This window comes from Seriola lalandi, unplaced genomic scaffold (genome assembly GCF_002814215.2).
Source record: "Seriola lalandi dorsalis isolate HSWRI2012SDOR001 ecotype SW California unplaced genomic scaffold, Sedor1 jcf7180002054474, whole genome shotgun sequence".
NCBI lineage: Eukaryota > Metazoa > Chordata > Actinopteri > Carangiformes > Carangidae > Seriola > Seriola lalandi.
This window is the reverse complement of record NW_019525027.1, coordinates 1,693,067-1,705,306: the sequence shown is the minus strand read 5'-3', so window position 1 is coordinate 1,705,306 and position 12,240 is coordinate 1,693,067. Positions and strand designations below refer to the sequence as shown.

General features: G+C 39.2%; 1 protein-coding gene across 1 annotated transcript in view; it reads left to right on the top strand.

Moving 5' to 3' along the window:
* LOC111659117 (transmembrane protein 266-like) overlaps positions 1–12,240 on the top strand; it is a 47,731-nt gene continuing 35,491 nt past the window's right edge. Inside the window, exons 1-2 of the mRNA XM_023411943.2 lie at positions 1–660; positions 1,641–1,774. Of these exons, the coding sequence (XP_023267711.1) occupies positions 1,761–1,774 (14 nt within the window). The 5' untranslated portion in view covers positions 1–660; positions 1,641–1,760. The remainder of the gene's footprint in view (positions 661–1,640; positions 1,775–12,240) is intronic.

Genomic DNA, 12,240 nt, shown 5'->3' with positions numbered 1-12,240 from the left:
CACACGCTCGTCCACCCTACGACCAACATTTTTAGACTGCTATGTCGTGACCGGAGCGATGCAAATGTCACACGATTCATTGACTACTGTCAGTCTCCGGCACCAAAACGTCAATGTTTTGATGGCGTTTGGATGAAAATCGCCCCGTGTTGCTCAGCTGCTGCTGCCGCTGCTGTGGAAGGGGGGGTCGGTAGAGAGCCGAGGCTTCGTCGCTTCAGCACCTGGACAGCTCCTTTCGCAGGGTTCCCCGCTGCGCTCGCCGGGGAAACCCTCGACTGAGGAGCAGAACCTGGATCTGGAGCAGCAGCACACGCAGCCGTCAGTGATCCCAGCCAGGGGGAGATTGCGCTCAGAAAGGGTCGTTATTTAATCTCGTTCTGATAACACTTGAAAGCTAATATGATCTTGCCGAGTGACGATGCTTCTTGCATTTGAGCTTCAGCCGCCTCTTTGGTTTTGCACTGAAAGCCAAGCAGCGCAAGTGGGAGCAGGGGAAGCAGCGGTGCTCGTCCAAAGTGCTAAGGATAGCTGCAGCCTACACACACTGCGATCCTGCTGCTGCTGCTTCACTTACTCTGATCACCGCCGAGGGAGACATTACTATCAGCAAGAGGGCAGCGGGAGGCACAGTTACCCGCCAACAATGTAAATCTCACACAGGTAGGTCCTTTGCTTCAGCTAAATAAATTATTTATGTGCAGCGAGGGGCTCTCGGTAGTTGTACACACAACTCCCATTTAGTTTTTCCTCTCTGGAGTCTGACACCAGCAAGCAAAACCAGTGCAGTTTTATCACAGGTGCTATTATAGCTCAGATGGCAGGAGCATGGAGAGTCTGACATGTGTCCAACTCTGTTTGTGGATATATGCTTCAGAGGTGTGATTACAAAAAAAGTTATGTTTGGAGTTCCAGCAGTCATTTGGGGGCTACTTGGAGTATAGGCTCTTCCCTTTATGTTATTTTATCTTGTACCTTGTTAACTTGTGAACAACGTGACATTTTCATCTGAATTTTACTTTTCAAAAGCATTTGTAGCTGTAAGGTTGAGGTGTCTTTAAGTTTGATATCCATTGCTGCCACTTTACTGAAAACTTACTCAAGGACAAGCCTTTAAACAGTATCCTGAGAATAGGTGTACTTATGCTGCAAAGTGTGTGATCAAGGATATTTTAACCAGGCATAAAAGAAAGAAATCCTTCTGAAAATCTTATTCATGTCAGCAGGTGTATGATTATGAACAGTCTCACTTGGCTATTACGTTTAAAGTTTATTAAAACTCAGTTGTGATGTCATGTATTTGCATGTATTTCTGTTGTTGACGTTGAAACACTACAGAAACGGTGCCTAAAGCATTCTTTAGTCTACCCTCATTGAGTTGGGCAAAATATAAAAATCACCAGTCACTCACTACAGCCTCCAAAATATCCCAGTTAAATCAACACTTCTCTTAAACAGTTTCAACAAAAGCTGAACATCAGAAACCTCATGAAAGTTGGATTTAATGCCAGGCTGATGCATTAGACCACATTGGTTTTAGCTAGGAGTTCCTAATAACCTGGCAAATGAGCAAATTTGTGCTATTATATAAGTTTGCTTTATAAGTTTTTCACTGGCATTAATGAGTTTGTTGCTTGTTGCAGGTTCAACATGAAAGAATCATTGAAAAGGTGAAAAGGTGAACTGCAGCGCTTAAACGGGCAGAACCGAGTGGAAACCTTGTGATAACCACTACATCCCTCCTCTCTCCATCACCCAGGATCATGGCTAATGCTGAGTAAGTACAGTCCACACACTGTTCACCACTTCCTTCTTTTCTTCCTCTCTCTCTCTTCATCTTCCAAACCATGTACAGAAAAAAAAGAAGTGTAAGTATAACTAGTGAAAACATGCTGAAGAAAAAGTCAGAAATACAGAGCTGTTTGTGAGGACAAATCATGCGAGAGCTACAGTGTCTATAGGACGTAAGGTATATTATTATAGATTATACTTATTTTCCCAGCATGCTTTTCCTTTTCTGATCTACTGATCCTCCTTTTTCTTTTGTCAGTCACCCTTTTTTTATGCCACTTCCAGGGTTTCTGAGCGTTCATTTCTACAATAATGACCTTTATTCACTCAGATCCTGCTTCAGTTGAGGTGCCTCTGACCCTCGTCACTCTGAATGCTAAACACAGACACACACTGAGATGCAGATTCATGCAAACACACCTGCACAGTCCTGACTATAAGAGCGTCCATTCTGCAGCCGTAAACACAGGTTCCTATGTCAACTCTTTCTGTACAGTACAGTACATTGATTATTATTATCCATAACTATTACAACTTGACACCTTTTCCCTCTCCACCTCCAGTTTTCTCCCTGCCTTCCATTTTCAATCTGCACCCTTGGTGTGTGTACTGAGAACAGCTGATGCATTTCTGAGGGAACATGCTGTAGCCTGTGTGTATGTTTGTGAGTGTGTGTGTGAAGACAAAGTAAGAGGTAAGGGAGAACACTGAAAATCATTATTCTCTGTCAACTCATGATTCTGCTGGCGTAGCATGACTCTGTAATTTGTCTCATCTTAACTAGCTGCATTTATTCTCTTGACCTAGATGAATAGCCCTAAATCATTGCTCCATTTGTGCTTTTATGAGAAAACCAGTCCTGCTCTTGGTCCCTTACAGAGCTCAGCTCAGTGGGTCTCGGTAGCAACGCCATATCACACTGTGTTTAAGGTGACAATGCATCCTAAAACAGATGACTACTATTCACATTTGCTTTGGACAGGTCACCTGCAAAAAAGCTTTCAGACTTGAACACTCATAATTATGTCATTAACATACAGTATAAAAACAGGCTCAAATGAGAAACACACATAAATTCTAATTCCTCTTTTTATCATTCAAGCACTTGTGCAACAGTTTTTTTAACACGTCTTCCTTCACCTTGGTTTGGATGGTGAAATAACACTGAATTTATGTATATCATTTAAACAAACATTTTGTTTCATGCAAATTAGTCAGCTTCATTCTATAAAAGTTACTTTTAATTAAATAAAATGTAAAAAATACAAGCAGATAATAAATCTGCCAGTGACAGTAAAACAACATAAAATTAAGTAAATATGTGTCAGTTAAAGTCATAATTAAACAAAAGTACAGCAGTACTTAAAGTATCAAAATGTACATCAAAATGTACTTCAAGTATCAAAAGTAAAAGTACTCTTTCATTAAAACAGCCTGTGTGACTGATTTCATTTTATATCACACATGGCGACCTGTGCGTGGTGTACCCTGCTTCTCACCCAATATCAGCCGAGATTGGCACCGGTCCCCACACCATCCCTCAAGGATAAACAGTATACCTAATGGATGGATGGACAGATTATTAGATTATAAATGCTGCTTCACTGGTGTGTAATCAGCATTTTAATGTTGTAGCTGGTTGAGGGGGAGCTATAGGTTCAATACTTTCAGATATACGTTAGTAGTTTAGCCCAGTGGTCCCAAGCCTAGGGTGTCAGGAAGCCCTCCAAACATCCCAAAATAAATCTGATGGGTCACAAGATGATTACATTGGGTAGGAAAGATGAAAAAACAAAGTACTGCGGCACACATTTCTGGTTATTACTATATGCTCCAGTAAGGTCTTCAAAATTGTACAATACTTGAGTAAATATAATTAGTTGCCTTCCACCATTGCTTGTATTTAGCTGACTAATTCTACATCTTGTCTCCTAACCGTGCATGAGGTTTGCAGTTTGAAAATATTGTACAGTGTAAATTACATATGTGGATTTTCCCTGTAAGCTTCTGACGGGTCTTTGGTGCTGGACGGGACCGTTCATGTTGCTGTTTACCCTGTTGTTTATTCAACTGCAGTGGTGATGCAGATTATTAGCTATGGATACTAACAAATGTAGCTTAGGAGATCTGCATGACATGCGTCAGACCTGCCCTGTTTTTAAAACGGGAACAATGGATTTAAAAAAATTTTGCTTGAGCAAGGGTTTCCTACTTAGACAAGAAAAAACATTAATAACATCTGTCAGTCATTGTGTCTCATTACATCATGTGAGTGTACTCTTATTTTTACTACAAACTTTTAACACTTACAGCAAAGTGTAAGATGATACAGTACTTGCATAGTTCGTTGTTGCTAATTGTGTGTGATCATACACTCAACAACTTCAGAATACTTTTGTCTGGACCGAATCGTTCTTACTCTGACTTTTGTTTTTTTTTTGACAAATGAGCACCTATATCAATTACAGTTTCCTTCATATATCGCCATAATATTGCAATTTTAAAACTCATCAGTCGTATCTGCGGGAAAAATCACCCTCCAATACATTTTTCCTGCAAATGCCATTATGATTATAATTATTCATTCACTCTTTACTGAATTAAACATTCAAAATGTGTTAAAACAACTGTTGCTATGAATTCTGCACAATGTTTAAGATACAACAGGCAGCAGCTCAAATACAGACATACACAATATACTGTATGCCCTCTATACAAAAATACAGTGCAGAAGAAACAAGCCAGTCAGTAAAGTCTGTTTCACAAGTCTACAGAAATCTGGCTTTTCAGTCATTAAGTCTTCCAAGACCCATATTCCCTTAAGTGTCTGTAGAAATTAAAATAATCTATTATTGGATACTGACACAGTGTAAAAAGGTCCATGGACCTCTCCATTATGAAGAAGGCTTCTGTACATCTGCTGTCTTAGCCCTGCCCCACGAGGGTCTCTGCGTCTCCTGTGTCTTCTACAGCTTGTATCTGTAAAGGTCAGATAAGAGACTGGTCACACCAAGGCCAGAACAGTCCATTGTGCAGTCCACCAATTCATCACAGTTTAATCTGTAATATTATTAATGAGCTAATGTGCCTGGCAGACTTCATTAATATCCACTGGCATGAAATTATGAAAGTTTCGCTGGAAGTTGAATTGGGTGTTCTAAGAAATTACCTTTAGCAATTTGTAAATTCCGTAGAAGTGATACGTGCCTAGTCCTGCAGCATGAACAGTGTGTTAAACACTATGTTTTGTTTCTCAAGTTACTGCCTTGAAAGACAGGAAGGTGAATAGAGTGTGGATCGAGGTGCACGCACGTAAGAAAGGTGTAATGAGATCGTTTTTTTTTTGTTTTTTTTTTTGCTGGTATCATTGGTTTTGCCTGGTTTGATCTGGATGCTGATTAAGTCCCTTAGGTAAAAGCTGACAGTCTTTTTTTTGCCTCATCTTCATCTTTTGATGTGAAATCCATATTACGTTGCATGTGAGTCAGCAGCAAACACAAACATTACTCACTCATTACTCTTTACTTTCTTAACAGCAAGAAAAGGAAATGTATTTAGCTCATGGCGTCACTACAAACACACAAACACAGGACTGTATGAGGTGAAGCAATAAAATATCTGTATGCTGCCGTCACCAAGACACATCTGTTACATTTAGGCGTCAAACTGATTCAGGCATTGTGTCTGACTATCGGTTGGAAGTTGTAGAATAGTTTGCACCAACAGTTTACATACTCATATGCAGTGAGTCTGTAACACTAATACACAATGATGTCCAGCTTCTCCAAAGTTCTCCACAGCAGCTGGTGGGAGCATGGAACATCTGCTTTGTGTTCAGTGCTCTGGCCAAGTTTGAGTGTGTTGTAGATCCTCAGGCATAATGCTCAGACAACCTAATCTAATGTGTGTGTGTTGATCTTATAGTCCACTTAGGCCTTGGACAGAGTGGAGTGTGGTTCAGGATAAAATGTGCCTGGATGTAAATACATTTTCTCTCCTCCCCTGCAGAAAGTGTACTTTCAAAGCTGCCATTGGGTTTTTCAAGGGGAGGTGATAAGCAGTGCAACACCTATGTTCGATGTGAGTTCGGAAATAATGGTTTTTATTTCCTTGATAAATGCATAATGTTTACACTAAGTATCAATGCATGAAAGCAGGTCAGATTTTTATTTCACATTTACACACATATCCATTTCATAGTGCCATTTTCACCTATACTAGACTTCGCACATACCACACCCAGTACCTTCTGTATTCAAACACTGTGTCACTGCTAATATGACTGTCATGTAGTTGATCTTATTCAGAGGATAGATCTTATGGTCATAATGCAGAATGTGGGTGGATTTAATGATTTATGAATAGTGTTAAATAAAGGTTATTAATGCACTGAGTTCATATTAAGGAACTTTGAAGTCAAATTGATTTGAGAGAAGAAATCAGTTAGTTTCCTCCCTCTGTAGTTAGACTTTCATAGATTATTATTATTATTGTTATTATTTTGCTTTATTTATTTATTTATTCGGGGGGGGGGGTTGTACCTTCATTAGTTAGTATTATTAGTTAGCTAACAGTATAGAGATGACCCTTAGGTCACCATAGTTTTTTTTGTTGTTTTTTTGTTTACTTAATGCTTGGCAACACTGAGCAAAATGCTATTGTGCTGATGTTTTGCAGTTATTAAGTTTACCATATTTTCCGCATTTTAGTGTAATGTAATAGCTTACTCACATTTGCTAATAATCCAACAAAATCAAATTGTTTATTTTTTATTTTCCCATGGCTGCTTGTTAGTCTGTTTTGTTGCATATGGGGTCATGAGGGTCATAAGTGAGACACTTCCAGTTGTCTGAGAAAGAACATTCTTCAGCGCCACTGGCCCAAAGTTACTTGTGTGACCTTCTGCTTTGGTCACTGAAATCCCTTGAGCAACTTTTGCCACATGATGACCTTTCCTACCTGGCCTACAACTCTACAGTCCACAATTTAATTTTATCTGCCACCCCCAGGGAATCCTGCTCCCCTGAATATCACTTCTTTCCTGTGGGTGCTCTTCTGCAGCTGCAGCCTTGTTAGTCTTTCCATGAAATAATGTTTCTGAGAATTTTGCAATTGCCACTGTCTGTTAGATAAGAACATCAGGGGTACTCAGAAAGGTCAGTGTTTGTATTTAAGACAGCAAATATGTTGTATTTATATTTGCACTTGGATAGAAACAGAGGCTGGTTTGTCTTTTGGGTTTTGTCATTGACATTGTTTGGCTTATAGTGCATTAAAGTTATTATAGTGTTAATAAGTTATAACATTGTTACAACATTGACTGCATCACAGCACCATTTTAATACAAGGAGATGAAATTCAGATCATCCTTTTTCATGAATTTCATGTTTGATTTAATTTCATTCCTCAATGAGAAGAGCTATGATGCACAGTCCACTTTGTAAATGAGTCTGAAATCTCCATGCAACATTAATGCAACTTTGACAAAAATAAAATGGATATATACAGCACACTCATGGATTACCTTGCTAAAGCAAGTTTTAAGTCTTGCAAGTGGTAGAGAGTAGCGAAACAGACATTCACTGAAATATCTCAAAATGCATGACTAACCCTGCTGCTAACTTTGCTGAACATTGTATAAATCCATGGGCATGGTCAGCACCTTTTCTTGATATCTCGACTGGCCGGCTGGCAGCCAGGCAGCGCACCAGGTACATCACTGTAAGCTGTGAGCCAGTGGGCTCTGGACAGCTTGTGTCTGTCATGAGTAGTTATGTGTACAGTCCTGATTGTTTGGGAAGAGAGCCAAACCTGCTGCTGTGCTGTAGATGAGAGGTGGTATGGATGAGATGTTGTGTGTAGGAGAAGCGTGGAGAAAACAACATCTATCAGGCCAACCCACTGTGGCATGATACTGTATATCCACAGTCTCAGAGCGGGAATCGATTCTTTGCCAAGTAAAAACAAGTGTGAAGGAATTTGTCACAGATGCACATTTACAACTTTCACAATACCACAACATACTAGTCCGTCCTGTCATAGATTTTCTGTAGTGGGACACATTACAAACACATTTCATTCCTTTGGTCGGGTCGTTTTTTTTAGTGCAGCACTGGTTGCAGAACTACATCAGCAGTAGAGATGTTGCACTGAAAACTACTAAATCAGAATCAGAGTTTTCATAAAAAAAGACCTGTTAAACATCAAAGGGTGATTAAATAATAAGGGGAACATTTCTTCTCCCTAATTTACTGATTTTTTTTTCACTTTTACTTTACTAGTTCTTTACCAGCTGTGTCTTCACTGCCATGTTATTCTTTGATTTAATTTAATTTAATTTAATTTAATTTAATTTAATTTAATTTAATTTAATTTAATTTAATTTAATTTAATTCAATTCAATTTTGGTATACCTCACTGAAATCATCCAGTTGCTGAACAGACAAAGGGCTGGTACCTACAGAAACTCAGAGGCTGTAGTCTGGTTTTTGGTTTAATATCCATTTTCTTTGCTCATATAATACATATTGCATTGTACACCAGTTAACAGCATCACAGCCTCTGGTGACTATATTTTTGACTATATAGAGTATCTATCTTCAAAGAAATGTAAGGGCCTCTTGCCGAGGGAAATAATCCCATCAAATTGGGATGAAGGCAGCAGCTCTTGAGACTAGATTGCAATAACACATTTTTCTGAAAGCAGAGAGATTTTATTAATGAAAAACAAAAACCACTGCTGTTGTATGCTATGCACGCAGTGATGATAAGACTGCGCTTAGGAACTGGTACAGTACCACCTCTACTTTTTAAATCATCATGTTCATCATCATTGTATCATTACAAAGAATCATTAATCTGTCAAGTATTCTGGCAATTATTTTGTTAACATACATTGTAATTTACCTTTGTGTTGGATCCACTTTCTCTCAACCTGCTGCCTATTTCTTAGATGGCCTGGCAAAACAAGTCGGCTCTCTTATTCAGCTGTGGTTTACTGGTTATAGGAGTTGAATAGATTGATACATTGTTTTTTTTATATTATTATTTTTACCTCAAGGAAGAAATTCTTTTCCACAGTAGCTGTGTGACAGACAATTAGGACATATACGCAGACTTATATGAAGTTATACAAAATATACAGTATAACACAAACAAGCAGGATATACAGACGTTCACAGTCTTATACAAAATGCAGGGTTTATGGGATACTTTAATTACATGGTTCATACAAACAGAGACAAAGACATGGATTGATAATATGCGTATACTGCGGGCTGGATTTTGTTTTGTAATTTAGGAGGGGATTACATTTAACGCTCATATGGTTGTAGGAAAAAATGGCAGCATTAAAGGGAATGCAGCAAAATGTGCACATGTACATTTGTAGTCCACTGGTCAGCTTTCCCATTACATGAAAAACCATAGACATTCAGGTCAAAATCAGTGCAGAAGAACCACAGATACCATCTCTTTGTTACACACATTCTTTGTCCTTCCAGGGAGGGTGGAATCGATAGAAACTGGACTCTGTTGTAGATACAAGACGTTTCACTCTCTTCCAAAAAGCTTCCTCAGTTCTGACTGAATGGTGGGGAGACCCAGGTATTTAACCTCTGTGGGGTCGTTATAGAGGCCACTGATGTCACTTGGTTCATTAGTGCTTGCGGCTGTTGCAACGACAGTCGTTAGAGTAATTTAGGTGACTCTAATGACTCTTAACGACTGTCGTTACAACAGCCACAAGCACTAACGAACCAAGTGACATCACTGGCCTTGATAATGACCTCACAGAGGTTAAATACCTGGGTCTCCCCACCAGTCAGTCAGAAGAAGCCTCTTGGATGAGAGGAGTATCTACACTACTGGTTTAGTTTCGTTTCCAAAGTTTTAGAACACCTATATTTTTCCAGTCATTACTGAAGATTAAATCATGTCTCTCTGTTCTCTGAAGTTAAAGCATAGAACAAATAAATAATGAAGATTCTTTAAAAAAAAAAAAAAAAGGAATCATGGAATCTGAAATCCTAAATTTAATCGAAAGTTTTGACTCAACACACTCGTGGTGTTCTTTCTTCAGTGGAAATCAAATATGGTTCAAAAAGTTCATCCCAACTCCTATTGCAGAAGTTCCTACAAATGTGTTGCACTTGTAGTTTGCTTTGCTTTCACCCTCTGCCCAGTTCAGCCCAATCCAGCTCCACGGGGTTTAAGTCTGGAGACTGTGCTGGTCTTTTATCATGTGAAGCCACCGCCTGGTTCTTTTCTTCTAATGTTTTGGGTCATTGTCTTGATTTCTTCCTTTGTTACTTGACTTTTTCTCACCATTCTGATAGCAATATACAGTACTACCTCCTGCAGTATTATTATTGTCCTAATAATGCATCAGAGGATGTAGTAACACAGTTTGTTCTAACACTGCGATTGCACAGACAGAGAGTTTGTAAGTCATTAACAAAAGCCAGGACACCTGTTTGTTTGCATTAACTTTTAAGGTATAATTTGCTTCCATCATGGCAAGATAGGTATAAATGAACCAATTTCTTAATCTCTGAATCTTAATCTTTGAAATATACATGTTTTACTTTTGTTTTTTTTTATAGCTTGGGCAGTTTACTGTTTCCCTTTGTACCATTTAAGGTGATTCACTGGACTTCACTGGACCTGCTTAAATTTCAACAAAAACTGGAAAAGTGCGGGCTGTTCTAACACGTTTGGCCGGTAGTGTACAGCCGAGCCCAGTTGATCTCGATTCACCCTTCTTGGATAATCATGACCTGGATGACTGAGAATCTCGACAGACATTCTCCGACCTTGTCAAAACCAAGTGACTCCATCACCCACAATTCAACTCAACTGCTGACAGTTTGGTCAGATATTTGATATTTTTGTGTGTTATGATGATAGCAGCTTTTGCAGCCCAAGCACAGATGAGGAGCAGGCTGCTTTCTAATTCCACACCCCAGATTTTTTTTTTTTACCTTGTCAAACTTGTAGTTTTCAGGGCAGGGAAATGTCATGCTTTATGTTTGTTAATATTTTATATGTGCTTCAATTGGGAATTAGTTTTTGGCTGGTTCCTGCTTTACTGCAGTCTTAAGGTTGCACTGATTCAGAGTCTTGATCGGATCAGCCTTGGTGGCTTGATTGCTTCACACACACACACCCTACACCCATTCACACAGATAAGGATGCCCTCCAACAGCTCAGGTCACTCCAGATTGCATCAAAGGTCTTTTAGCATTGACATTATCACTGTATATTTTAATAAACCATGGCTGTGGCCTGGGATGGGGGTCATGGAATGTGTGTGTGTGTATGTCTGTGTGCGTATGTCTGTGTGCGTATGTCTGTGTGCGTATGTGTGTGTGCGTATGTGTGTGTGCGTGTGTGTCTTTGTGGGGTTATCTTTTTATCTGCCTGCATGTCTGTCCTTTCCTAAAGGTATGCCTATCCGTCAGATTGCGTGCCTCTCCTGTGAATGTTTTAGGTCACTCAGTGTTGTCTGTCACGGCAGTTTGGATATGACTGTGTATATGATAGCAAATGGCTGCTGCTAGATGTTCTTTCTACACACGGCCATTACCACAATCACTTCGGAGTTTTTCTCTGTGTTTTATGAGTGTCTCAGCCATGAGGCAAAATAGACAATAACCTGCTATATCATGTGATAACAAATGCTGCACACAAGGGTTTGTGACCTGACTGATATTTTACACTTTTCTGGTGTTTTAAGTTTTGTTATCCATAGAAGATATATTTGTGGTTTTAAGTACCAAAAAGCATTTCAGAGTAGTTTTACATTTCCTCTCTTTTTCCCGGAGCTTTAGCAACAACAGGTCTGTTTTCTGAGTGATGAAATTAAAATATAGTGTAACAGATTTCAGGTAAACACTCCTGCAAGGTTGGATGCTGTTTCCAGGTGGGCCGTGCTTCGGCCATAGTTTTGGGTGGTGACTGTTTTGTTGTGACATCACAAAGTCATTGAAGTCCTGATGGCTAATTTTAAGGCGCAGTTTTTAAAAACGGGCTGTGTGCATTTTGTCCATGGATTATGCACTTTGACACGTTCACAGTATTTATATAGCACCTATTCCTACCCTTTATAATAAAAAAAGACACCGGAAACTCACTTTCTACAATATGGGGCCTTTGAAGAGTATCATATGGTTTTTCTGGTAAGTTAGAGTTTGATATTTGTACTTGCTCTGTGTTTCGTTGACAGACCTTGTGTACAAACTGCATGTAACACAAGACTTGTGGCTTTCTGAAAAGGAAGGAGCAAATTGGAGCAAATCTTTACTGGTGTTATCCTCTTCCTGAAGGTTCTTTTTCTCTTATTAATTTTCTCCTTTGGTAAAAGAGAAAATGGAGGCACCATCTCTTTTTCACCACCTTGTTTCCTCTGTCTTATCACCTCTACATTTCCACTGTCCTTTTCCTCTCCACTTT